General features: G+C 44.9%; 1 protein-coding gene across 1 annotated transcript in view; it reads right to left on the bottom strand.

Annotated features, from left to right (window-relative positions):
- The window catches only part of LOC118361505 (collectin-12-like), a 54740-nt gene extending 34265 nt beyond the window's left edge, over nt 1-20475 (bottom strand). Inside the window, exons 1-2 of the mRNA XM_035741497.2 lie at nt 19889-20475; nt 13959-14009 (exon numbers count right to left, since the gene is read on the bottom strand). Of these exons, the coding sequence (XP_035597390.1) occupies nt 13959-14009; nt 19889-19895 (58 nt within the window). The 5' untranslated portion in view covers nt 19896-20475. The remainder of the gene's footprint in view (nt 1-13958; nt 14010-19888) is intronic.
- Between the last annotated feature and the right edge of the window lie 3394 nt (nt 20476-23869).

Here is a 23869-nt window from a genome sequence, read left to right as displayed (position 1 = left end):
AATGTTTTTTCTGAGGTCCTGGCTGATTTCTTTTGATTTTCCCATGATGTCAAGCAAAGAGGCACTGAGTTTGAAGGCAGGCCTTGAAATACATCCTCAGGTACACCTCCAATTGACTCAAACTATGTCAATTAGCCCAACAGAAGCTTCCAAAGCCATGACATAATTTTCTGGAAATTTCCAAGCCGTTTAAAGGCACAGTCAACTTAGTGTAATTATACTTCTGACCCACTGGAATTGTGATACAGTGAATTATAAGTGAAATAATCTGTCTGTAAGCAATTGTTGGAAAAAATACTTGTGTCATGCACAAAGGAGATGTCCTAACTGACTTGCCAAAACTATAGTTTGTTAACAAGTAATGTGTGAAGTGGTTGAAAAACTAGTTTTAATGACTCCAACCTAAGTGTATGTAAACTTCCAACTTCAACCGTATACCCCAACCAGAATTTATGGATTACAGGTAACATCCGCACTGAGCTAAAGACTAGAGCTGCCACTTTCAAGGAGTGGGACAATAATTTGGACTCTTTTAAAAAATCCCACCACTACATCTGACGAGCCACCAAACAGGCAACGCATCAATACAGGACTAAGATCGAATCCTATAACGCCGGCTCTGACACGCGATGGGATGTGGCCGGGCTTGCAAACTATCATGGATTACAAAGGGAAACCCAACCACGAGTTTGCCCAGCGACGCAACTCTACCAGACGAGCTAAATGCCTTCTATGCTCGCTTCAAGGCAAGCAAAACTGAACCGTGCATGAGAGCCCCAGTTGTTCCGGACGACTGTGTGATGTGTAGCCGATGTAAGTGAAACCTTTAAACAGCTTAACATTCACAGACGGAATACCAGGACGCGTACTCAGAGCATGCGCTGACCAGCTTGTAAAAGACTCCAGTCACTCAAGCCATAGACTGTTCTCTCTGCTACCGAACAGCAAGCAGTACCAGTGCAGCAAGACTGGAACCAACAGGAACCTGACCATCTTCTACCCCCAAGCCATAAGACTGCTTAACAAGACTACTAAATAATCAAATGGCTACCAGGACTACGTGCATTGACCCTTTTTTGCACTGACTCTATGCACACACACTGGACTCTACCTACCCACACACACACACACACACACACACACAAACACTGCATTACACCCCCACATAACATGCACACACATGCATACTGATGACAGGCAGGGTAGCCTAGTGGTTAGAGTGTTGGACTAGTAACCGGAAAGTTGCGAGTTCAAACCCCCGAGCTGACAAGGTACAAATCTGTCGTTCTGCCCCTGAACAGGCAGTTAACCCACTGTTCCCAGGCCGTCATTGAAAATAAGAATGTGTTCTTAACTGACTTGCCTGGTTAAATAAAGGTAAAATAAAAAAATAAAAAAATAAAAAATACGCACACATACTTTCACACTTCACACACGCTGCTGCTACTATCTATCCTGTTGCCTAGTCACTTTACCCCTACCTGTATGTACACAGCTCAATGACCTCATTCCACTGCACATCGACTCTGTTCTGGTAATCACTGTATATAGACATATTATTTTTTACTTGTTATTGTTATTGGTTATTCACTATGTACTTAATCCTCGTGTCACTATTTCTGTTTTATTTAAAATGGTGTATTTTTTATCTATAATTCTGCATTGTTGTAAAAGTACCCGTAAGTAGCATTTCACTGTTAGTCTACACTTGTTTCATGCGAAGCGTGTGACAAATACAATTTGATTTGACACACAAATGCTGTATCCATGACCTATCATTGGTAACAAAGTGTAATGTTTTGAGTACACTATTGGGACTAAAACTTTGCTACACTCTGGCCAAAACAGCTCCAACAACGTAATGTCAACATATACAGGCACGGTGTACTGTGTACAGGCACTGTGTACAGTTGATGTATTGTTCTGGAAGACTGTAACATGGTCCAAAAACACACAAGGTCAAGGTTGTGTTCTGCTGCACTACCCAAGTTGACCACAGAAAGTCAAAGATGGCGTTACTCCTGTGCAACAAAAACTAAGTCGACTACTACTGTCTGTTAAACAAAAGTGGTCTCTGCTGACCTGATGTCATAGAGAAAATGTATGCCTCCCCATGGGATCCCCTATAGTGGTTACTAAAAATAAAAATGGAGATGTTCGCATGTGTGTAGATTTGTACGAGCCAAACAAAGCAGTGATCATTGACAGTTAGCCACTTCCTCACATGGAAGATCTCTTCGCTGAACTACAAGGCGCTACTTTATTCTCACCCATTGATTTGGCTAGTGCCAACTTTCAGGTCCTCCTTCATGATGAGAACTCACAACTGCCTTTTCAGATTCCGTCGGGTCCTCTACAGTTCGGCTAGCCAAAATATCATGTTCTCCTAATCACTGAACCTGAGTTAGTGGCCCTGCTATCCACTGGGCTTAATACACTGTCAGTGGCTGAGTTCTCCTCCGAATCTGCTACATGCCCAGAACTGTGTGTTTTACGCAGCCAGATTGAAAAAAAGCTGAACCAAAACGAGGAAAAATGTTTCCCCAGATCTGGTATCTTACTTTCCCATTCGGGAGGAACTCTCTGTACAAGACGGATCAGTGTGAGATGGTCCAAACCGTCTGCTAGTGCCCATTAAACTGCGTCACAGACTGGTTTCACGAGCTCATGACAACCACCAGGGAGTCGTCCGAACAAAACAACGGCTCTGTAAGCTCTACTGGTGGCCTGGAATGGACACGTCTGTACAAACTACAATATCAACATGTCAACTCTGTCAGACAAATGACAAAACTGCAAAGACGCATGTCACGCCTCTCCAGCCTATTTCCTTTCCTGAAGGTCCACGGCGAAAATTTGGAATTGACATTGTTGGTCTGTTTGAAACTACCCCAGCAGATATTCTTTACGTAATCACCCTCGTGAATTACTACAGTAAATGGCCTGAGGCTGTGTTTACCAGTAATGTAACTACCCAGACTATCATTAAATTCTTAACTGATTTGTTCAGATGCCACGGAAATTGCTACGAAATCGTAATTGATAATGGTGCCCAATTCACTTTGAAGGAATGGACTTCATTCCTCCATGAGAGACATTAAACACTCCAACGTGTCTATGTACTACCCACGGGCAAATGGCGCGGTGGAACGCTGGACCCGAGTTCTAAAAGACTGTTTGCAAATGGCAAACAGAGTCCCTCCGTCTCTGACAATGCGTGCGTACTAGAGTGCGTGCCACACAAGAAAAAGGGAAATCCTATACGGATGCCAAAACAGGGGAGTGAAACAATCGCCCATCGAAGAGGGAGATCATGTGTGGGTAAAACTTCCCTTTCATGTCTAAAAGGGTGCACCAAATTACAGTGCGCCACACAAAATTATCCAAACAAAAGGACCAAGCACAAACAGTGGGGGCAAAAAAGTATTTAGTCAGCCACCAATTGTGCAAGTTCTCCCACTTAAAAAGATGAGAGAGGCCTGTAATTTTCATCATAGGTACACTTCAACTATAACAGACAAAATTAGAAAAAAAATCCTGAAAATCACATTGTAGGATTTTTAATGAATATATTTGCAAATGATGGTGGAAAATAAGTATTTGGTCAATAACAAAAGTTTATCTCAATACTTTGTTATATACCCTTTGTTGGCAATGACAGAGGTCAAACGTTTTCTGTAAGTCTTCACAAGGTTTTCACACACTGTTGCTGGTATTTTGGCCCATTCCTCCATTCAGATCTCCTCTAGAGCATTGATGTTTTGGCTGTTGTCCACGGACTCAACTCCCTCCAGGATTTTCTTGAGATCTGGAGACTGGCTAGTCCACTCCAGGACCTTGAAATGCTTCTTACGAAGCCACTCCTTTGTTGCCCGGGCGGTGTGTTTGGGATCGTTGTCATGCTGACCCAGCCACGTTTCATCTTCAACACCCTTGCTGATGGAAGGAGGTTTTCACTCAAAATCTCACGATACATGGCCCCATTCATTCTTTCCCTTACACAGATCAGTCGCCCTGGTCCCTTTGCATAAAAACAGCCCCAAAGCATGATGTTTCCACCCCCATGCTTCACAGTAGGTATGGTGTTCTTTGGATGCAACTCAGCATTCTTTGTCCTCCAAACACGACGAGTTGAGTTTTTACCAAAAAGTTATATTTTGGTTTCATCTGACCATATGACATTCTCCCAATCTTCTTCTGGATCATCCAAGTGCTCTCTAGCAAACTTCAGACGGGCCTGGACATGTACTGGCTTAAGCAGGGGGACACGTCTGGCACTGCAGGATTTGAGTCCCTGGCGGCGTAGTGTGTTACTGATGGTAGGCTTTGTTACTTTGGTCCCAGCTCTCTGCAGGTCCCCACACTAGGTCCCCTGTGTGGTTCTGGGATTTTTGCTCACCGTTCTTGTGATCATTTTGACCCCACGGGGTGAGATCTTGCGTGGAGCCCCAGATCGAAGGAGATTATCAGTGGTCTAGTATGTCTTCCATTTCCTAATAATTGCTCCCACAGTTGATTTCTTCAAACCAAGCTGCTTACCTATTGCAGATTCAGTCTTCCCAGCCTGGTGCAGGTCTACAATTTTGTTTCTGGTGTCATTTGAGAGCTCTTTGGTCTTGGCCATAGTGGAGTTTGGAGTGTGACTGTTTGAGGTTGTGGACAGGTGTCTTTTATACTGATAACAAGTTCAAACAGGTGCCATTAATACAGGTAACGAGTGGAGGACAGAGGAGCCTCTTAAACAAGAAGTTACAGGTCTGTGAGAGCCAGAAATCTTTTGTATGCTTGTTTGTATAATACTTATTTTCCACCATAATTTGCAAATAAATTCATTAAAAATCCTACAATGTGATTTTCTGGATTTTCTTTTCTCATTTTGTCTGTCATAGTTGAAGTGTACCTATGATGAAAATTACAGGCCTCTAATCTTTTTAAGTGGGAGAACTTGCACAATTGGTGTCTGACTAAATACTTTTTTGCCCCACTGTATGTTCTTGACGACGTAAAGACATAGAATTCGTTGCATCTCTCTCTGTGTCCTGAGCAGGCCACGCTATAAAACGGTGCAGCTGATTCCCAAGTGTCCTTGCACTCACAACAGAATATTCAAAAGGAGAGTGAGAGGATGCACGGCTCGGCTAAAGGACTACATTCAGTAAAACCTGAAAGATTGTGAGTACAGTAATTGACTGCTAAAGTGTCAATGTGATATTCTGATGTTACTGTCGGTATGGTTACTATAGTGTGCGTTTTATCAGTGTTATTATTCTGTGCTTTGTATAAAAATAAGTGTTAACTTGAAGAATTGTGGAATGCTTTCATTGGGTTATTCTTAGAGAGAGCTTTACTTTCACAAGTGGAAATATGTGCTCTGCTGCACTACCCACGGTTACCACTGGAGACATACAGGTATTTTATTCTACGTATTCTGACACAGAACGGAAGTACAAAGAGAACAGGATTTCAGATAGGGAGAAGAAGAGTATGCATGTGCTGATGATGTATGCTGTGATGAGCTTCCCGAGGAATCTTACTCTTAATTATACCCATTGTGTATTCATGTTACTGAGCCTACTACACGACAGTCTGCTTCAATGTTGCAGATGTTCAATGTTTATGCCAGCAGCATACCCCCCTGCATCCCACTGCTGGCTTGCTTCTGAAGCTAAGCAGGGTTGGTTCTGTTTGGTCCATGGATGGGAAACCAGATGCTGCTGGAAGTTGTGTTGGAGGGCCAGTAGGAGGCAGTGATTGGGGAGATTTCCCTGTGTAGGGCGCTGTTTTTCGGGTGGGATGATAAACAGGTGTCCTGGCTCTCTGTGGTCACCAAAGATTGCATGGCACTTATTGTAAGAGTAGGGGTGTTAACCTTGGTGTTCTTGATAAATTCCCAATCTGGCCCTCATATGGTCACTTAATCATCTCCAGCTTACAATTGGCTCCTTCATCCTCACTCCTGTAACTGTTCCCCAGGCTGTTGCTGTAAATGAGAATGTGCTCTCAGTCAACTTACCTGGTAAAATAAAAAATGTGGGGGCCAGATAGAACCACGAGGCCATAAAAGTGTTGAGCAGATTCTTGGGCTAGTTCATAGGAAGCAGGTTGAGAAAGTCACAATGGACCAACTCTTTTACTGCCCAGGCGAACACACATCAGCCAAAGTCATCACTACCTTGGCCATATCGCTCAGTAACAGGGCCATATGGAGAGCTGACCTATTATACCTCTTTTACTATGGCATCACTGTAGTCATGTCCTCACAGTTTAGCCAATTACAGACAACTTCCTGCTTCTGGCAGCATCCCAACTGGCACCCCTATTCCCTTTATAGTGCACTACGTTTGAACTGGGCAATGAGGCTTGCATTCCCATGTGACCTCATGTTCTGTTACTTTACTCTCCCACTGTGGTGTTGGTTTGGTTTTGATGGTTTCTGGTCAATCTGGAAGAAGACACTTTTTGATTTGGGGGGTTTTAAGGTTAGGTTGTAATAAGTAGCTCTGTCATTCAGTGGAATAATGACTTGTGGTTTGCATAGTGACACTAAAACCAGCGTGGTCTGTATTATTGGTTGGATCAATACTGTAGCTTCTCAAGTGGTTTATGTCGTTTTCAGTCAAGTGTCTCTTTAGGCAACGCATAAACCAGAGAGAAATAATTGTGTTTCAGTGTCTCTTGGTGTGAAAGTAAGGAAGTGAGATTCATTCAATGGCATATAAGTGGTATTAAACTCTTACCCCTAAAGAGGCAGAGAAACTTCCATTATAAATACAGCGTTGCCTTGGACACAAATGACATCCGAAAGGTTAAAAACCAGATGAGAGTCATTTCTGAGTCGTGAGTGGGAGTACAATTCCACACAGACACATTTGAGTGACAGGAAACCACATGGACAGTGATATATGACCAAAATATATGTGTTTTTTCTCCCAAATCCTGAGAAATGTACAACATCAACAGATGAACATGCAAAGGAAAGCAGGCACCGCCAATCAAAGAGATGAGCTGTATTCTGAGGGCTCAAACAATAGAGTATCTCCTGTCTGCCTTGCTGTATCGTGGGTGATGGAAGTTTGATAGAGTTCCCCTGGGTGGCCTACCACATCTGTGGCTGGAAGCAGGGGAGTGGCCTGTCAGTTGCCATGATAGCAAGCCATTCACTGCAGCTAGTTGAACAGGAATAGCATCTCCACAAAGGGATTCCAAAACCTGCGCAGACAGACAAACGCCATTCTGGAGAGTGGTACGCTCTCCGACCGTCAAACACTTGTTTAACCAATTAGAGACAAGGGATTCAGAGCAGACATCTGACTGACAGACATTTGGGCCTATGATCTGCCAAGTAAATAGCACTTACTGGAACAAACTCTAATCAACAACAGACAAAATAGGTATTCAAATTAGTTTGGTATCCGTGAGGACTTATAAAACAGTCTTAAAAACAATGTCCAAGCCTTATGTATACAGTCCAGGTCAATGACCTTTAAGGATAATAATTGGTGAAAAAGACAGAACAAAACTAACCTCACAAGTCTGTGAAGTGGAGCGCTGCTCTACGTGCGTAAGGTGTCTACTCCTAGCCAATGACAAAGCCGATGAGGCCTGACCAGACTGTGCTCTCTTGTTGTTGAGGCTGGCATGGTTGAGTTATGGTCTTACAAGTGGTTGACCATGTTAGTGTGAGGTCCAGATGTTGAGAGCTCTGACTAAAGATGAAGAAAACAATCCCAGCTCATGCCAAACTTTCTGACTTATGCCAACTCTTATTATGAAAATGGTGTTTCCTGTCATCATTGCTGTAAACTCACCCTTTTGCATTAGCAGTGGTGGGATAAGCAGATTAAGCAAAAGTAGGTATACTGGGTTCAGAAAAATGCCCTCGAAAATAAAATATGACACCACTTTCTCTGCGTCTCAGTCTTGGCAACATCTGAAAATGTGATAGTCATTATGGGTTTGACTGGGATTTGGACCAGAATGCATCTGTTCTCCACTACAGCTCCGCTTTTCGAAACCAGGAAGCAGTAGGTTGATCTTGGCAGCTGGCTGGGTCAATTTCTTTCTTTCATTAAAGTTTCAGACTTCCAAAAACAGTCTCGGGATTTTTTTATTGGTAGGCTATGCTAAATGAGTAGAAATTAGAATCCCCAAATTCATCATTAACATGTGTGGGGTTTAGGGAGCCTGGGGTCTCTAGAACATTCAAAACAAACACACATACGTATGCACACACACACACACACACACACACACACACACACACACACACACACACACACACACACACACCCCCCTCAACCCCAACAGACACATACACCTTTAGCATGAAATCCTTTTAAAGAGGCATGGTTGTCTCCAGTACAGCAAGCGTGGTCTCTGGAACAAATTACTGCCTGCTTGCCAAGTGTAATATACTCCTTTTCATAGGAGATCTTAAAGGTACACAGGTGGCCTGGCAATGGACTCTACTTAGTCTGTTATTTTAAAGTTCATATTTAACCAGAGAAAAACCTCTAAAAATGCTCTCAAGAGGAGGCCATTTTGAGCCTAATTCAAACATGAGAAAGTGTACTACAAAAAAAACGTGGGTCAGCCCAAGGACATGGTAGGATATTATGGTGTGTGTGTGTGGAGGTTGGTGGGAGGAGTGATTAGGAAAACAGAGATTATACATTTTGGCAACAAAATAAAAACAAGGTTGAAAGGTTTTTCTCATGTACAACAAAAATGGACGCCAAAAGCATTGGAAGAAACTTCTCTTTTTCTCCGTCAGAATTAAACAGTAAATATTGTGAATATAGGAGTCAAAGTGGGGGTTTGGAACACGGGTGAACTGTGATGTTTTTGCCAGAGTAACACATGTGCTGGTGCTTAAACCTTATTTTCATTTCATTCTGCAATTCAGTGACTTTGGTTCACCTGTGTGTGAGGAAAACAGCCTCCCACTACACACACACACACACACACACACACACACACACGCGCCTGAGGAGGCTGGTGGGAGGAGCTATAGGAGGACAAGCTCATTGTAATAGCTGGAATGGAATAAAAGGAACAAAGTCAAGCATGTGGTTGTGTATCAGTATCAAACATATGGAAACCACATGGTTGACTTTGTTCCATTTATTCCATTCCAGCTATTACAATGAGCCTGTCCTCCTATAGCTCCTCCCACCAGCCTCCTCAGGCGTGTGTGTGTGTGTGTAGTGGGAGGCTGTTTTTCTTCAGACACAAATGAACCAGAGTCACTGAAATATTGAATTGCAAAATTAAATGAAAATAAGGTTTAAGCACCAGCACATGTGTTTACTCTGGCAAAAACATCACTGGTCATCCATGTTCCAAAACCCCACTGTGACACCTAAATTCACAATATTTACTGCAAGAATATGAACAACATTTTACAGGTTGCTTTATTGCATGGTTGAGCAATGAACATAAATAGAATAAAGCCATCTCCAAACTGCCTGAATAGAACCAAAGTACAATCAAACTGGACTACAGGCCAAAAGCAAATGAAAAGAGAACGGAAACAACAGGGAGGGAGAGAAAATGAACATATCCTTCTCCCTCTACTCCTTATATAGCCCAAACAAACCTCTCAAATGCAGAAAAGGTGGTAAAGCACATTTAAGACATTCCTTCACAACAATAATGGGTAAACAAAATCTCTTTTAACAGAGAGAGAGAAATATGGGGACTGGGGTTTGTTACTGCAACACCACAGCTTCCGTAACAGAAGAACCCCATAAAAGTGCATTCCACTCCTTCATAGTGTTGCCTAACACGACATAGCATCGGCAGATAATTAATGACACAGCTTAATTCATTGGGATCACTGGGAAAGATCCAGTGGCATACTATGTCTCATTCAACGTCAATGTCTTTCGATATTGAATTCACTTATTTTCCCAACCTCACCAAGCATGAGGCTGGGACACTCATAAATGTTCTGTGGTGGGTGAGGATAGGAATAGGGTGAGTCAGAGGGGTGAGGTTGAGGTTGGGTAGGGGAGGGGTACGTGAAGTGCGTCCCATGCCAGCCAAACCCATTGGAGCGAAACCACCAGTATGGCTGGTTATGCTGCTGCTGCTGACAAAGCTTGGCCCGGGCCCGACTCCAGCACCACACCGCAACCCTCTCCTGGAATATACCTGGCCGTGCCGACCGGGAGTGAAACCATAACAAGTTCAGGAAACTGATCAGCACACTCTGGGTTTAACGCCGTCAGCAGGATGCCTGGCCTGACTCCTCAAACCAAGATGTTTGAGAGAAGCAGAAGAAGTCTGCATCAAAATGGCACTCTAATCCCTTTATAGTGCACCACATAGGGGATAGGGTGCCATTTGGGACTCATCTGAAGAGAAACCCTCAAACCTCAGATCTCAGGAGTCCACCCACCATGACAAAAAATTACTTCTCTACATGTGCTCCTCTGACTGTTCCAAGCCTCTACCTGGACTGGAGAGACAGAGCTCACTCATCCACGTCACTAACGGACAGCAGAAGATATGAAAGTAATGATGCCCAGGTTAGTGGTTGAAGTCCAAGATGGCTGACGGCTCCTCAGGCCCATGACAGATCCTACTTTTTTCCAGCTTTAAAAGAGTCTGTGGGGGTTCGGCCGAACAACAGAGTCCATTTTTTCCCCTCCTCCCAATGACCTTCCTATGTCAACCCCCCACAGAAAAAAAAATGTCAGAAACTTTGAGCTGGCTTCAATTTGGCAGAGGAGAGACTGATGGGAATACCATACGAATTCACTCAGCCCACACACATATATATAAATATAAGAGAGAGAGAGAGAGAGAGAGAGAGAGAGAGAGAGAGAGAGAGAGAGAGAGAGAGAGAGAGAAGAAAGTGAAACAGGACTATATCTGTTGAATATGTATCCGTGCGTAAACCCAAGGCCATATCCTCTCAGCTTCTTCTGACACAGAGAGAAAGAGAGAGAGTTAAATGGTGACTCCAGACATATGTCGCCAATTGGGTCAAGACTTCACCAAAAGCACATAAAAACATTTCAACATGTGGTCACAAAGTGTTAGTAGGACATGTGTGTTGATATTACACCTTCTTGCTTTTAATACCACGATCCCAAGTTCTTCGTGCCGGAAAGAACGCCAGAGGTAAGCCTGAGTTCACTCTGCTCTGTCTCACTCTGAAAATACAGCCATCTTGTCCTGAGAGAGTTAGGATATGCTGAGAAAAAGAAAAAGCGTTTGGCTCGATGCTCTGCGAATTCTCTACCTGCCTTACGGATCAGCCTGCTTTTCATAAGAACATTGGGACTACTAGCACCAGCCGCTGTCTGGAATTCCCAAGCGAGGTTAAACGGAAGGACATACTGGAGCAGGAACGTCTGATAAACAACTTGAGGCAGGCGAGTTAAAACAAAAAGGGACAGAGGAACTTTCATAACCATCCGTTTAATTTTCAGTAAGACATCGTATTGTTAAATAAACCACTAAAACTGTCACATCTGCATGACACTAATAGCCAAGATCGGGATTGTCCTATATATTAGCCACATTTCCCATAATTACAGTAACACCACCCCTCATCCCCACCTCTGGCCCTACGATTTTGAGGACATTGTCCCCAGTTTCACCAGTGCAGCAGTGGAAAAGCCCTATTTAGGTATTTTGGGGGGCTAGTGTAGACAGTTTAGACAGTGTAGACCAAGAATCATAGCTGAAATCACAAAAGTCTGTGTCTTTCGGCCAAACACCGGGGTAAAGTCTTATAGTGGAAATTCAGTAAAATGCCCTATGCTGGTTGAGACACCTCGACACCCCTCTCCATTGAGTCTCCATGGTGGCATCTCTACACAGGGGGCACTGGTTCCATGTAGCAGTGAACAAGCCTTTTCATTAAAATTGCACATTGCACAACAGGGCATTAATACTAAAGCTAGGCATAGAGAAAAAATAAATGGTTCAAAGTTCAAAGGTTACACACGTCGCACTTAAAAAACAAGGCTATACACTTTGTTCTGATCCTCACGCAGATAGTTCTGTTGCACAATAACAAATCCAGAGTGAGGAGGCGGGGCCAATAAGAGCAGAGCAGGCCAGGCCAACAGCTGTCATTGTCTGCGTCCGAAATAGAACCCTATTCCCTTTCATAGGGCTCTGGTGAAAACGAGTGCATTATATAGGGTGCCATTTGGAACGCAAGTCCATGAGTGGAGGGGTGGCTGGGCTCGCGGCGCAGGCTACTCACACGAAGACAAACAGGACGCTTCCTCTCGGGTGACACTGTGATGAGAGAGATTGTGGTAAAGCACAGTTTGAGCTAGTCTCCGCTGGTGCTGGGGTCAACATCGGGGACCACTCCCTCCATCCCTTCATCCTTACTGATGGACCAAGTCATTCTGGATTGGAGTAACTCTCTCCAGAGAGAGAGAGACAGAGAGGCTCCCAAATCCCTCCTTGGATCAACAGTACAATGGTGCAGTACTCTCGCTCTCTCGTTCTCTCGTTCTCCATCCCAGGGGGTGTGTTTGTCTTTCCCATTTCTTCTCTTTCCCTCTCTCGCTTTGTCTTTATGTGTATGTGAGTTTGAGAATGTGAGTGTGTAAGTATGTGTGTGTATGCATGTCTATCAGTGAATGAGTGTATGTGTTTATGAACTGGTGACCTCCTGACCCCATCAAGCTGTGAGTGCTGCTTTTGGTACGGGCTAAACCAAAGGCTGTCACCCAGAAAAAGCTGTTATGTTTAACCCCGCACGGTCCCAAAGGCAGTGAGTAGTCACAGCTCATACTGCCTTGTGTCTGTCCTGAGATGTAAAACAATGGCTACATAACAGCTGTTCCTCAACACGGGGGCCCCTCAGGGGTGCGTGCTCAGTCCCCTCCTGTACTCCCTGTTCACCCACGACTGCATGACCAGGCACGACTCCACCACCATCATTAAGTTTGCAGAAGACACAACAGTGGGCCTGATCACCGACAACGACGAGACAGCCTATAGGGAGGAGGTCAGAGACCTGGCCGGGTGGCGCCAGGACAACAACCTCTCCCTCAACATAACCAAGACTGAGGAGATGATTGTGGACTACAGGAAAAGGAGGACCGAGCACGAGCACGCACCCATTTTCATCGACGGGGCTGTAGTGGAGCAGGTTGAGAGCTTCAAATTCCTCGGTGTCCACATCACCAACAAACTAAAATGGTCCAAACACACCAAGACAGTCGTGAAGAGGGCACGACAAAGCCTTTTCCCCCTCAGGAAACTAAAAAGATTTGGCATGGGTCCTCAGATCTTCAAAAGGTTCTACAGCAGCAACATCGAGAGCATCACTGCCCAGTATGGCAACTGCTCAGCCTCCAACCGCAAGGCACTACAGAGGGTACGGCGTACAGCCCAGAATATCACTGGGGCTGAGCTGCCTGCCATCCAGGACTTCTACACCAGGCGGTGTAGGAGGAAGGCCCTAAAAATGGTCAAAGACCCCAGCCACCCCAGTCATAGACTGTTCTCTCTATTACCGCATGGCAAGCGGTACCGGAGCGCCAAGTCTAGGACCAAAAGGCTTCTCAACAGTTTTTACCCCCAAGCCATAAGACTCCTGAACGGGTATACCCGGACTATTTGCATTGTGTCTTTATTACTGTTGTTATATTTATTTACTTATCTATTGTTCACCTAAAACCTTTTTTTAACTTAAAAATTGCACTGTTGGTTAGAGCCTGTAAGTAAGCATTTCACTGTAATGTCTACCTCCACCTGTTGTATTCGGCGCATGTGACAAATCAAATTTGATTTGCATCGCAAAAGAGACCCTACAGTATTCCCTATATAATGGCACTGCTTTTGACCAGGGCCCATGGGGAATATGGCACCATTTAGGACGCATGAAAAGTATCACTTGATGGTGATGAGAAAGATTGACATTGATCTCAGTTGGGGAGTGGGAGTAAAGAGAGTGAAGAGAGTTGTGTTGTACTCACCGAACCGCTTGTATCCAAAAGACTGTACTTCCTCCTCGTCGGCAAAATCGTCTGTGGGAATAACAACAGATACACATGTGTTAGAGTGAGGTCCAAGAGAAGAATCACACACAAGCACGGCAACAAATGAACAGTGTATACTCCATTGGTTCCAGAACAAATGCAATCGATATCTATTTTGAATATAGTGCCGCAGTCACACACTGAAACCCACTGCATAGAGTAATAAGCATGTCAGGAAACCTTCGTACGCTGTGTGTCTGCATCCCAAGTGGCAGCCTATTCTGTGTATATTGCACGACTTTTGGTCAAAGTCCTATGAGGAATAGGGTACCATTTGGGACGCAGGCTATACGTATATCAACTCCCCAGCCACCATGGTTAATGATACCTCATTGTACTGCAGGAGGAGTGAGTAACCCCCCCCCCCCTCAGCAGAGGTCAGGACAGAATGTTCTCCCAACAACTGTTCTGTTACTACTCTGGCTGAGAGACCTTATTATAGAAATCAAGCCTTTAAAACCTCAACTATCACACAAAGTAAATCGCAAGATCCTGAAGGGACCGTTTTCAGAATTATGGGCACCCTTGATGAAGATAAACAAATACGAGGGAAATTATATTATTTTATACTATTACAATTGCTCAGAGAAAAAGATTTTGCTTTACAAGTAATTTTTTAAAAATCTAAAAAAGATAGGTGTTAAAACTATTGTCACCCTGTTTTCAATTCTCTAGCACCCTCCTATGCGAGGATAAAGACACTGAGCCTTTTTCTAAAATGATTTATGAGACTGGAGTACATGTTGGGAGGGATCTTAGACCCTTCCTTCATACAGAATCTTCACAGATACTTGATATCCTTCATCCGCTCTTGTGGACTGCCCTCTTCAATTCAAACCACAAACCACATGTTTTCAATGGGGTTCAAGTCCGAAGATTTAGATGGCCATTGCAAAATGTTTATTTTGTGGTCAATTAACCATTTAGCTCTATTTCCATGTCATCTGACCATAGCACCTCCTGGAGTTTGATAAACGGCATTGGCACTTGGATTGGAACCGATGCTATGACCCCACACACCAGTAGATGGTTTGGTGTTGAAAAGCTTATGCAGAAAAGTACCTCATACCTACAGTTAAATATGGAGGTGGATCTTTGATGTTATGGGGTTATTTTCCTTCCACTAGTCCTGGGGCCTTTGTTAAGGTCAACGGCATCATGAACTTTACCAAGTACCAGGACATTTTAGCCAAAAACCTGGTTGCCTCTGCCAGGAGGCGGAAACTTGGCCGCAAGTGGATCTTCCAGCAAGACAATAAGCACTGATCAAAATCCACAAAGAAATGGTTATTTGACCACAAAAATCAACATTAGGGCTCTGGTCAAATGAGGTGCACCATAGCAAATAGGGTGCCATTTGAGACACAGACTAGGTAACCAAATGGATACAGGACACCAACAGGCATTTGTGGCAGCCAGGATACTACACAAATGCCTTTCTCTATAGGAAGGATAAATAGGCCTTACTCAGCACATAGCTTTATCATCGTGGTATGTCATGGAGGCTATAACTCCCCATCAAGTGCCTCTCTCTGTGTGGGAAGGAGACAGGAGGACTCCTGTATAAGCCACAGGCTGCGGTTTCTCTGGGTTGTTGACCGTAAACTCTAATTCAACTTCGCTACACTACACTAGAACCCAGCGCAGGTCGGCGGCAGAGAAAGAAGAACATCACTCATAATGGCTAGCAGATGTACACTCTTGGGGAAAAAAAGGTGCTATCTAGAACCTTAAAGGGTTATTTGGCTGTCCCTTTAGGAGAACCTGTTGAAGAACCCCTTTTGGCTCCAAGTAGAAACCTTTTGGTTCCAGGTAGAAACTTTTTGGGTTCTACCTGGAACCCAAAATGGTTTTCCTACGGGGACAACCAAAGAACCCTTTTGAAGAGAGAGGCAGTGTCGTCTGAGGGCAGTGTGAGGGGGAGGGGGAGGGAAGGGCGACAGGGGTGGGATATGTTGGGCGTGGCGGTTATTATAATTAGCAAATAATGACGCCACTGCTTAGATAAATTAAGAGACGCTCACTAACACAAACTCTATGACCCTGGTTGCGTCCCTAATGGCATCATATACACCCCAAGAAGATGAAGAGGTACATGAAGAGGTTCCTGTGTGTGATTAAAGCACCTGTGTGTGTTATCTCTTGGGCTGCTTTGTTCCCCTCTAACCGGGGGCATTGTCAGTGAGTCATAAACCAGTGAAATACATAGAGCCAGGTCACTCTCTTTCATGGTCCTTCGAGTATGGTTCCCGGGGGATCCAGTGGACTACTACCATGTGGAGATACTACTACCCTCTCTGGAGCCTATGTGAACCAGAGAGGGTGCCGAGGTTCAGCATGGACCCAATGTTCCCTCTCCTCCACCTGTGTGATACTATTCAGCACCAGGTGGGGCCGCATCCCCAGCAACCCAGCACGTGGATTGTTCTTCTGCGTTGGAGTGCCGGGGAGTTGCAGCGCCGTGGACATCGCTGCATTTGTCATAGTGTGTGCAGGAGTCCCGTTTTGCCCATGTTGAGAGGAATATACAGTCTTCTCAAGTGATACTTCGCAGCAGAGGACCAGATCCGGGGCTTCCTCCTGTCAGGTGAGCTATTCCCAGCGGTTTGCAGTGGAGAGCATGGGACAGTCATATGGGGGACAGCAGCAACGGGTCGTCTTTTCAGACCTGTCACCGTCGCCAGATGTGACTGTGACCATCTGGTGTGACTATAATGCCGCTCCAGCCCTGGCAACAACTGAGAACATGTCCTCGGCCCCCGCTGGTCCTCATGAGTTGCCTGCTATGGAGACTAAGCACACACAAGATGTAAATTCCCCATCCCCCCTCCACTGCTGTAGAGTCTGGGAGAGTCCTCTCCCGTGCCCGGGCGGCCTATGCGCTTCCAGTAGCATTGCCACATGGTAGTAAGCCTATGTTGCTGACTGGACTCTAGTCCTCACAGCCACCGGATCATCAACAGCCAAGCTACCCGGAAAGCCATCGCCCCTGTCTGCCTCTGACTCTCTGCCTGTCCCTGCACTAGGGGACCCTCCAGCAGCACCGGACCTGTCTGCTGCTACCTGGGCCCATGGGGGGACCGAGCCACAGCACTGTCACCATCTACTGACAGTACAGCTTCACCTGACAGAACCACAGCCCTGGGTCCGGTTCTGTGTTTTCAGGATTCCCCTGCCTAGCGTGTACTGCCTGACCCAGCTCCAGTCCTGGTCCTGCTGCCTCTGCACTCAACCACCAACATGACTGTGGGGGTTGGATCAGACCTCGCCGGGGCCAGCCATCCAGACTTCACCCTCCAGTGTCCTATCCCAGGGGAACAACCTATTCACCACCTGCCCTGGTCTCACCAGCACTGCCTCCTGACCTGGGGGACTTGCCCACCTCTGTGGGGGAACCACCGCCGCACCTACTCTACACTACTGGGGCATGGCCTGCCTCTGTGAGGAAACCCCCACCCAGCACCTGGACTTGTTACAGTGGGCTGGCCATACTCCAAAGTGCCACCCGCATGGATGCCTTAAATCCTCTGTTCCCTGGCAGCTCCTGACCTGCAGCTGATGGAGTGACTGCATGGAATAACTACATGGGGTGGCGGGGAGCACCACTACTGACATCTCCGGCAGGGGAATCCTTCCCTTTTGTAAATATGCTGCACATATTTTAGGGGTGGCTTTTACAGAATCTCCTGCCGAGGGTGTTACATTTCACTGTTTGTGTGAGCTTTTGTTTATTTGCTTTCTGGAGCCACGCTGTCTGACTCACCCATTCTCACTCTTTCTTCCCCGTCATGTGAGAGATCAATATCTCCTACAGCTCATGGCTTCAGCCAATCGAACAATAGCCATGTGTCTCACCCTAGTGCACGCTCTAGCAGTGCAGTCTCTCCAGGCACAGATTGGCTAGGCAGCCTGACGCATGCTCTCCAAGGGAGTAAATATTGACTAAAATCTGTACTGTGTTATACCAGTCTGTGAGTGTGGGTGGATAGAACACAGGAACTTTAATCACACACAGGGATGCGTGAACACAGAAAACATATCCATGTTCATCTTCTTCTGTGTGTGATTAAAGTTCCTTAGTGTGTTACCTGGGGTGGCAGGTAGCCTAGTGGTTAGAGCTTCGGGCCAGAGCTGACAAGGTAAAAAGCTGTTGTTCTGCTCCTGAACAAGGCAGTTAACCCACTGTTCGTAGGCTGTCATTGTAAATAAGAATTTGTTCTTAACTGACTTGCCTAGTTAAATAAAGGTGAAAAAATAAAAAAAAATAAAAAAACTCTTGGACTGCTTTATTCCCCTCTAACCGGGGAGGGTGTCAGTGAGTCATAAACCAGTAAAATACGTGGAGCCGGGTTGCTCTCTTTCAACTACTTTTGACCAGATCCCTAGCTGCCCTGGTCAAACGTAGTGCACTTTATAAGGAAAGGTGGCGCCATTTGGGACTCTGTGTCTATGATAGAGAGATGACTACACACTAAAAAATGAGGGTTCTATGTGGACCCATAATGCCTCAAAGGACCATTTGAGCTCTACCGTAGTTCTTTACAGTTCCCAAAAGGGCTCTTTGCTCTTTTAGTGGTAATTAAAATGTAGGGGCTGTGGCTCATTAGAATATTTTGGTGGTGTGGCTTGCTCACAGCTCTTTTTGTGCGACCGTGAGTGAGAGTGTCATTCCAGTTTATGTAATGTGTTGTGTTAGGCACCATACATTTGATATGATTGTGGCAAGTGATTGTGTCTTGTAAAATACTCATGTACGGCCTTGTGTCAATTGGGAATTGTTTAATAAATCAGTCTGTGGTTCTCAATCTAAATTCTCTCCTCAGGGACCTGCAGGTGTTCTAGGCATAGCTCACTTGATTAAATGTGTCAGTTAACACAATAATAACACCTAAGGAATTTGAACAATATAATATGGCTGACCAGAATCAAAAACAATGTATGGTTATTCTACAAAGAACATTTCAGATTGAGAAAGGTTCCTTATAGAACCATTGTCCCTAAAGGTTCTGTGAAGAACAATAAAAAGGGTTCTATATAGCCCCAACAAGGGTTGTAACATAGCGGAACCTTTTTTTGGTGCAATATAGAACCTTTGTTAATGGTCCTTTATAGAACCTCAGGCAAAGGGTTCTTTATAACACCATACAGGTTCCATTTAGAACCTAATGAGCATTGCTCTGTATTGCATTTTCAAAAAAGGGTTCTATATAGCACCAAAAGAGTCCACTATGGTTACAAGACAAATAACCTCTATCTGGTACTATTTAGAACCATTATTTTTCATGTGCATATGAACATACTGAATGACGTGTCCCATTGTTCCTCGATCACTTCTGAGAGACATATGAGATGAGTCCCCATCTATGGCGTCATTAGGTCATGTGTCACAGGGGTAACAAAACGTTGGTGTCCCACAGGGGAGTTAACTTTTTGTAAAAATGCAATAGGCTACATTAGATCTATACATGGAATCATAAGGAGAGAATCAAATCAATGTAATACACCTCCCTGCCTAAAATATATTAATATTTCCCTTTGAATAACAATTGTGCACACGGTCTTATTGTTAGTACAGGCTAGAACAAAAGCAGCACTGATATACAGTATATCACAAAGGACCTAAAGTAACCAAACAAAAACAGTTACTCAATCAATGCACTACTATAGAGAATGATGCGACTGGCGGAGAAAGGCCAAGTCATTTCACAATACTGCTGAATTCCACACAACAAGCACTTAATCTCATCCAGATGTGCAACACTCAGGCACAGATACAGAATTTATCGAAACCATTTTTTGGGCTCCTACTTCAAACTTCTCAAAACTGTTTTAAAGATGAACAGCACCTTGCATAACACATACTGTACCTTTCATGGCGTTGTATAAATCTTTTAGGAGTGCAGAAGAGATGAGAGTCACTATGTCACTTTTTGTTCATCTCAAAATGCAGTCCAAACGAGCAGGTTTGAATCCGTTGCTGGGAGAACAGCAAACTAAACGCTCGCACAAAAAAGTTCCGATCATCCAAATTCAGAATTTGAGGACTGCGCACGACCGTAAAATGTTAATCTCGAACATCCCGTAAGAATCCCATTGTTCCGTTATTTGCCCACACTGTTGGATAAAATCTGGATAGAGAAAGTTAAATTTCCCCGTATTCGTAATATTTCGTGTTGCGCTGGAAAATGCACCCGTGGCTTGTGTTAGGTTATATTAAATATGGCTCTTTCCAGTGTGCAGCGCTGACCACAATCACAAACTCACAAACATTTTAGAGCCGAAGGAAGTCCCGCGTCTGCAACTCCGTTCTTACACACCCCACACACTCCTCGCTCTCCTTAAAGGTGAGGATGCCTTTCAGCGCAAACTGTAGGATACCTTGAGAAACTGCTGGCAAGAGATTAGATTACTGGGTGAAAAATCTGGTACCCATTAAAGACCATTTCAAAGGGGTTGGGCAGGGGGGCTAAACCAACGTCACTGGACCTGCCAGCGACTTTAATGCATTGTGTTTTAGATGTTGCATTCTTTCTCACTTAGATTTTGATAGGCTGTTAGACAACATATTTGGAATGTTGAATCTCCATGCATGCTCTCTCTTGTATGCCTTACAAAAAAAGATTGCCGTTTTGAAACTGCCATAAAAGTGCATTAACTGCAGTCTACTGTGGTATTTCGAAACAGTACTTGCAGAATAACTGCAGTGACTATCATCAAAATTGGGAGAAGTTATCACATACTGCGCTCTAACTGCAGTTACACTGCACAATTACTGCAGTAAAAAAGCTGTTATTTTTGGATGCAGTATTTGTAGCATACTGCAGTGTAGTGCAGTTATACTGCATTCTGACTGCAAACTTTTTTCGTAAGGGATAAAGTTGTAAAATGTCTCCACTACTACCAATGACTATTATCACATTTGGGAGAAGTTATCACAGCTGGGGGTGTGGAATGCCATACCATTTAATTCAGCCTAATGGGAACCCAAGCATAGAACATGCCCTCTCTGGTTTGTGGCCCCTGAAACCTCTTTGCCCTGCAGAAGCAGTCCCACTGATCAAAGACACATGATTTTCTCAGGCTAATTAGCACATCAAAGCCGCATGTTTTACTGAGTGTCAATGGGATACTACTTCTGGGGCGGCAGGTAGCCTAGTGGTTAGAGCGTCGGGCCAGTAACCGAGCTGAGAAGGTCAAAATCTGTCGTTCTGATGTCATTGTAAATAAGAATTTGTTCTTAACTGACTTGCCTAGTTAAATAAAGGTTACATTTAAAAAAAACACACAGCTTTTCTGGTTGTCCCAAAATAATAGACAGTTACCTACATGTGGCTCTTACGTCCACATTGAACAAAGTATCTAGTGTCTGTGTGTGTGTGCAGTACGCTCCCTTGGTGTTCACCCTCAAGCTGATCCTCTGGTACGCACTAAGTCGCAATCTGATTCTACAAACAGATCGATCTCTGACAAAACAGGCAAGGTTGACTCGACTCTGAGTCCTGTAGAGCTCTGATCAAAAGTAGTGCACTACATAAGGAATAGAGTGAGATTTGGGACTCATCCTTCTTCTCTTTGGATAACGGAGCCCATAACCCAGACTAACCCAGGCTCAGTGTTAAGGGCTTGGCTTATGACAGTCTGGAGTGTATCAGATTCCAAACCTGCCTGAAATAATTTTAGGAGTCATCCAGTGTTTTTCTTATGGCTGCAAAACTGTTGTTTTACTATCGGCCGTAATTGCAGCTGCAGGCTGGTATTAGGCCCCAGGTAAAGATCAGAGTGGCAGGTAGTCTGTAGACCAGACTCCTCCTGGGCCTCTTTCAGAGGTTGGGACCTCATTTGCTGGGTCAGGGCTCTTAGCAGTACAGAGGGTTCATATTAACTTGGCTGGAGATAGATACCACATAGGCGCTATAAGTTCCACATTCTTCACTAAGTTAGCCAAGGAACGTGCTCTAACACCCTGGACCAGCGCTAGATTGTCACATGATCAGAATTATATAAACATGGTCAGAAAGTGAAAAGCAAACATCATTCACACACACAGACCGACTCACACAGAAACACACACGCACAGAGCTGCATGCATGGTGGCTATTGAGGCGCCTGAGTGAAAGGAGGTTCCCTTTCAGTAGGTCACTTCATTTAACATACTATGGGGAGTCAACAGTCAATCATATACACCTGTAGAAAACTGAAATTACGTCCAACGGGCCAATGGATGCCAAGCTTTTGGTGGCTCAGCATCCATGTTGTAAATTTGGGTCCTGGTATCAGTTGTAAGTTTGGGTCCTGGTATCGTTTTTTGTGTTTGCTAAAAGCTAACTACTTTCTGCTCTGCTTGTGTAGCCAGTGCTTCCTTACTTGAGCCAGTAGTAAGAGTAAATTCAAAAAGGCTAACCAGCAGAGTTTGAACCTGATGGTGCCCTAGGGCATGTAAGCTTCACAATGAAAATGAAAGATACTCACAAGTGCTGTCCTGTTTGCTTGCAGTTGAAACACGCTGAGAAAGCTTTGGCTTGGACCAGTTCATGTGACCATTGTCTCTGGCTGGGTTCGACTTCCATTGGGTGTCAAGTTGACTTTGTGAGAAAGATTGTTGTTGGCGAAGGGTCTTCCGGTGAAGCGACCTCGGGAAAAGGGGTTGTCTGAGGCCGGGAGAGAGCAGCGGTGGTTGGAGTTGATGTGAGGCTCATTCCGGTTTCTCTGGCAGTGTTCAGATTCCGGATTCCAGGAATGATATACAGCACTATCCCTGGTTTGCTCTGGAGGGTTTTCCGTGTGAATCGGATGACAGCCCATGGTAGCCTAAATCCCCTGCTTTGGATTCGGGGAGAGAGTGAACCATTGCTGGTTAATGCGCCTTTGATGGAGTTGTGTCGTAGGGCAGCAGATCACCTGGGGGTGGATTGGTCATCTTCTCACCTGCAGTGGAGTTCCTCCAGGTTTGGGGGAAGGTATTTACCTCTTGTCCCTGCAGCGGTGAAGCGTCGCTTACCCCTGTTGAAAGATTTTGCCGATGAGCTAAAGGCAACCTGGGATTCTCCTCGTTCACCCAAGCTGGTGCTACCAGGTCATGGCGGGTTCATGAATGTAAAGGGTATGTATGGAGGCGGAGCTCATTTGCGCATCACTGATGGATGGAAAGCTGGCGAGTTACTTAGCTCCAGAGGCTAACAAAGGGGCTAATCTTAACACAATACTTTATAATAAAATAGTGCCGGTTCTTGGTGGATCAGCCAGACTAAGTGTACAAGGTTGAGGATGTGGCATCCCGGTCGTTGAATGTGGTCACAATGCTTCAGATGTATCATATCGATTTGCTGTAGGAGCAACGTGGATGCAGCTCTACTTTCTATTGTACTTTCTATACTCTATCTCTACGAAGTGGAGAATGCACCCCTCTGGGTGCCCAGATATGGTTACCAGTTTGGCAATTCCAACGTAGATCTTTATGCATCGCAAGAAAAACGTGCATTGTCGTCTGTTCTTCTCAATGAGGGATCTGGGTTCTTCGTTGGGAACGGATGCTTTGGTGTATCAATGACCTTTGGAGACGGTCCGTGGAGGCCACTGTGGAGAAGGTCCGTCAGAAAGGTCTGTTGTTGATTCTGGTGGCTACCCGTTTGCCCAGACAACCCTGGTTCCACCTGTTGGGCGGGGAACCGTGGAGGGTTCCGTGTCATCAAGATCTATTCTCCCAGGTGCATGGGAGGGTTTGGCACCCACAACCGCAGACATGGGATCTGTGGGTTTGGCCCCTGAAAGGTTGAATTTGACGGCGAGGGATTTACGCTCAAATTTAATTAGCACGTGCGCCCTCTATGAAAGAGTTGTCTACGTATAGG

Source organism: Oncorhynchus keta, chromosome 28 (assembly GCF_023373465.1).
Source record: "Oncorhynchus keta strain PuntledgeMale-10-30-2019 chromosome 28, Oket_V2, whole genome shotgun sequence".
In the NCBI taxonomy this organism is placed as follows: Eukaryota; Metazoa; Chordata; class Actinopteri; order Salmoniformes; family Salmonidae; genus Oncorhynchus; species Oncorhynchus keta.
The sequence above is the reverse complement of the archived record's forward strand: the minus strand, read 5'-3'. Positions and strand labels throughout refer to the sequence as shown.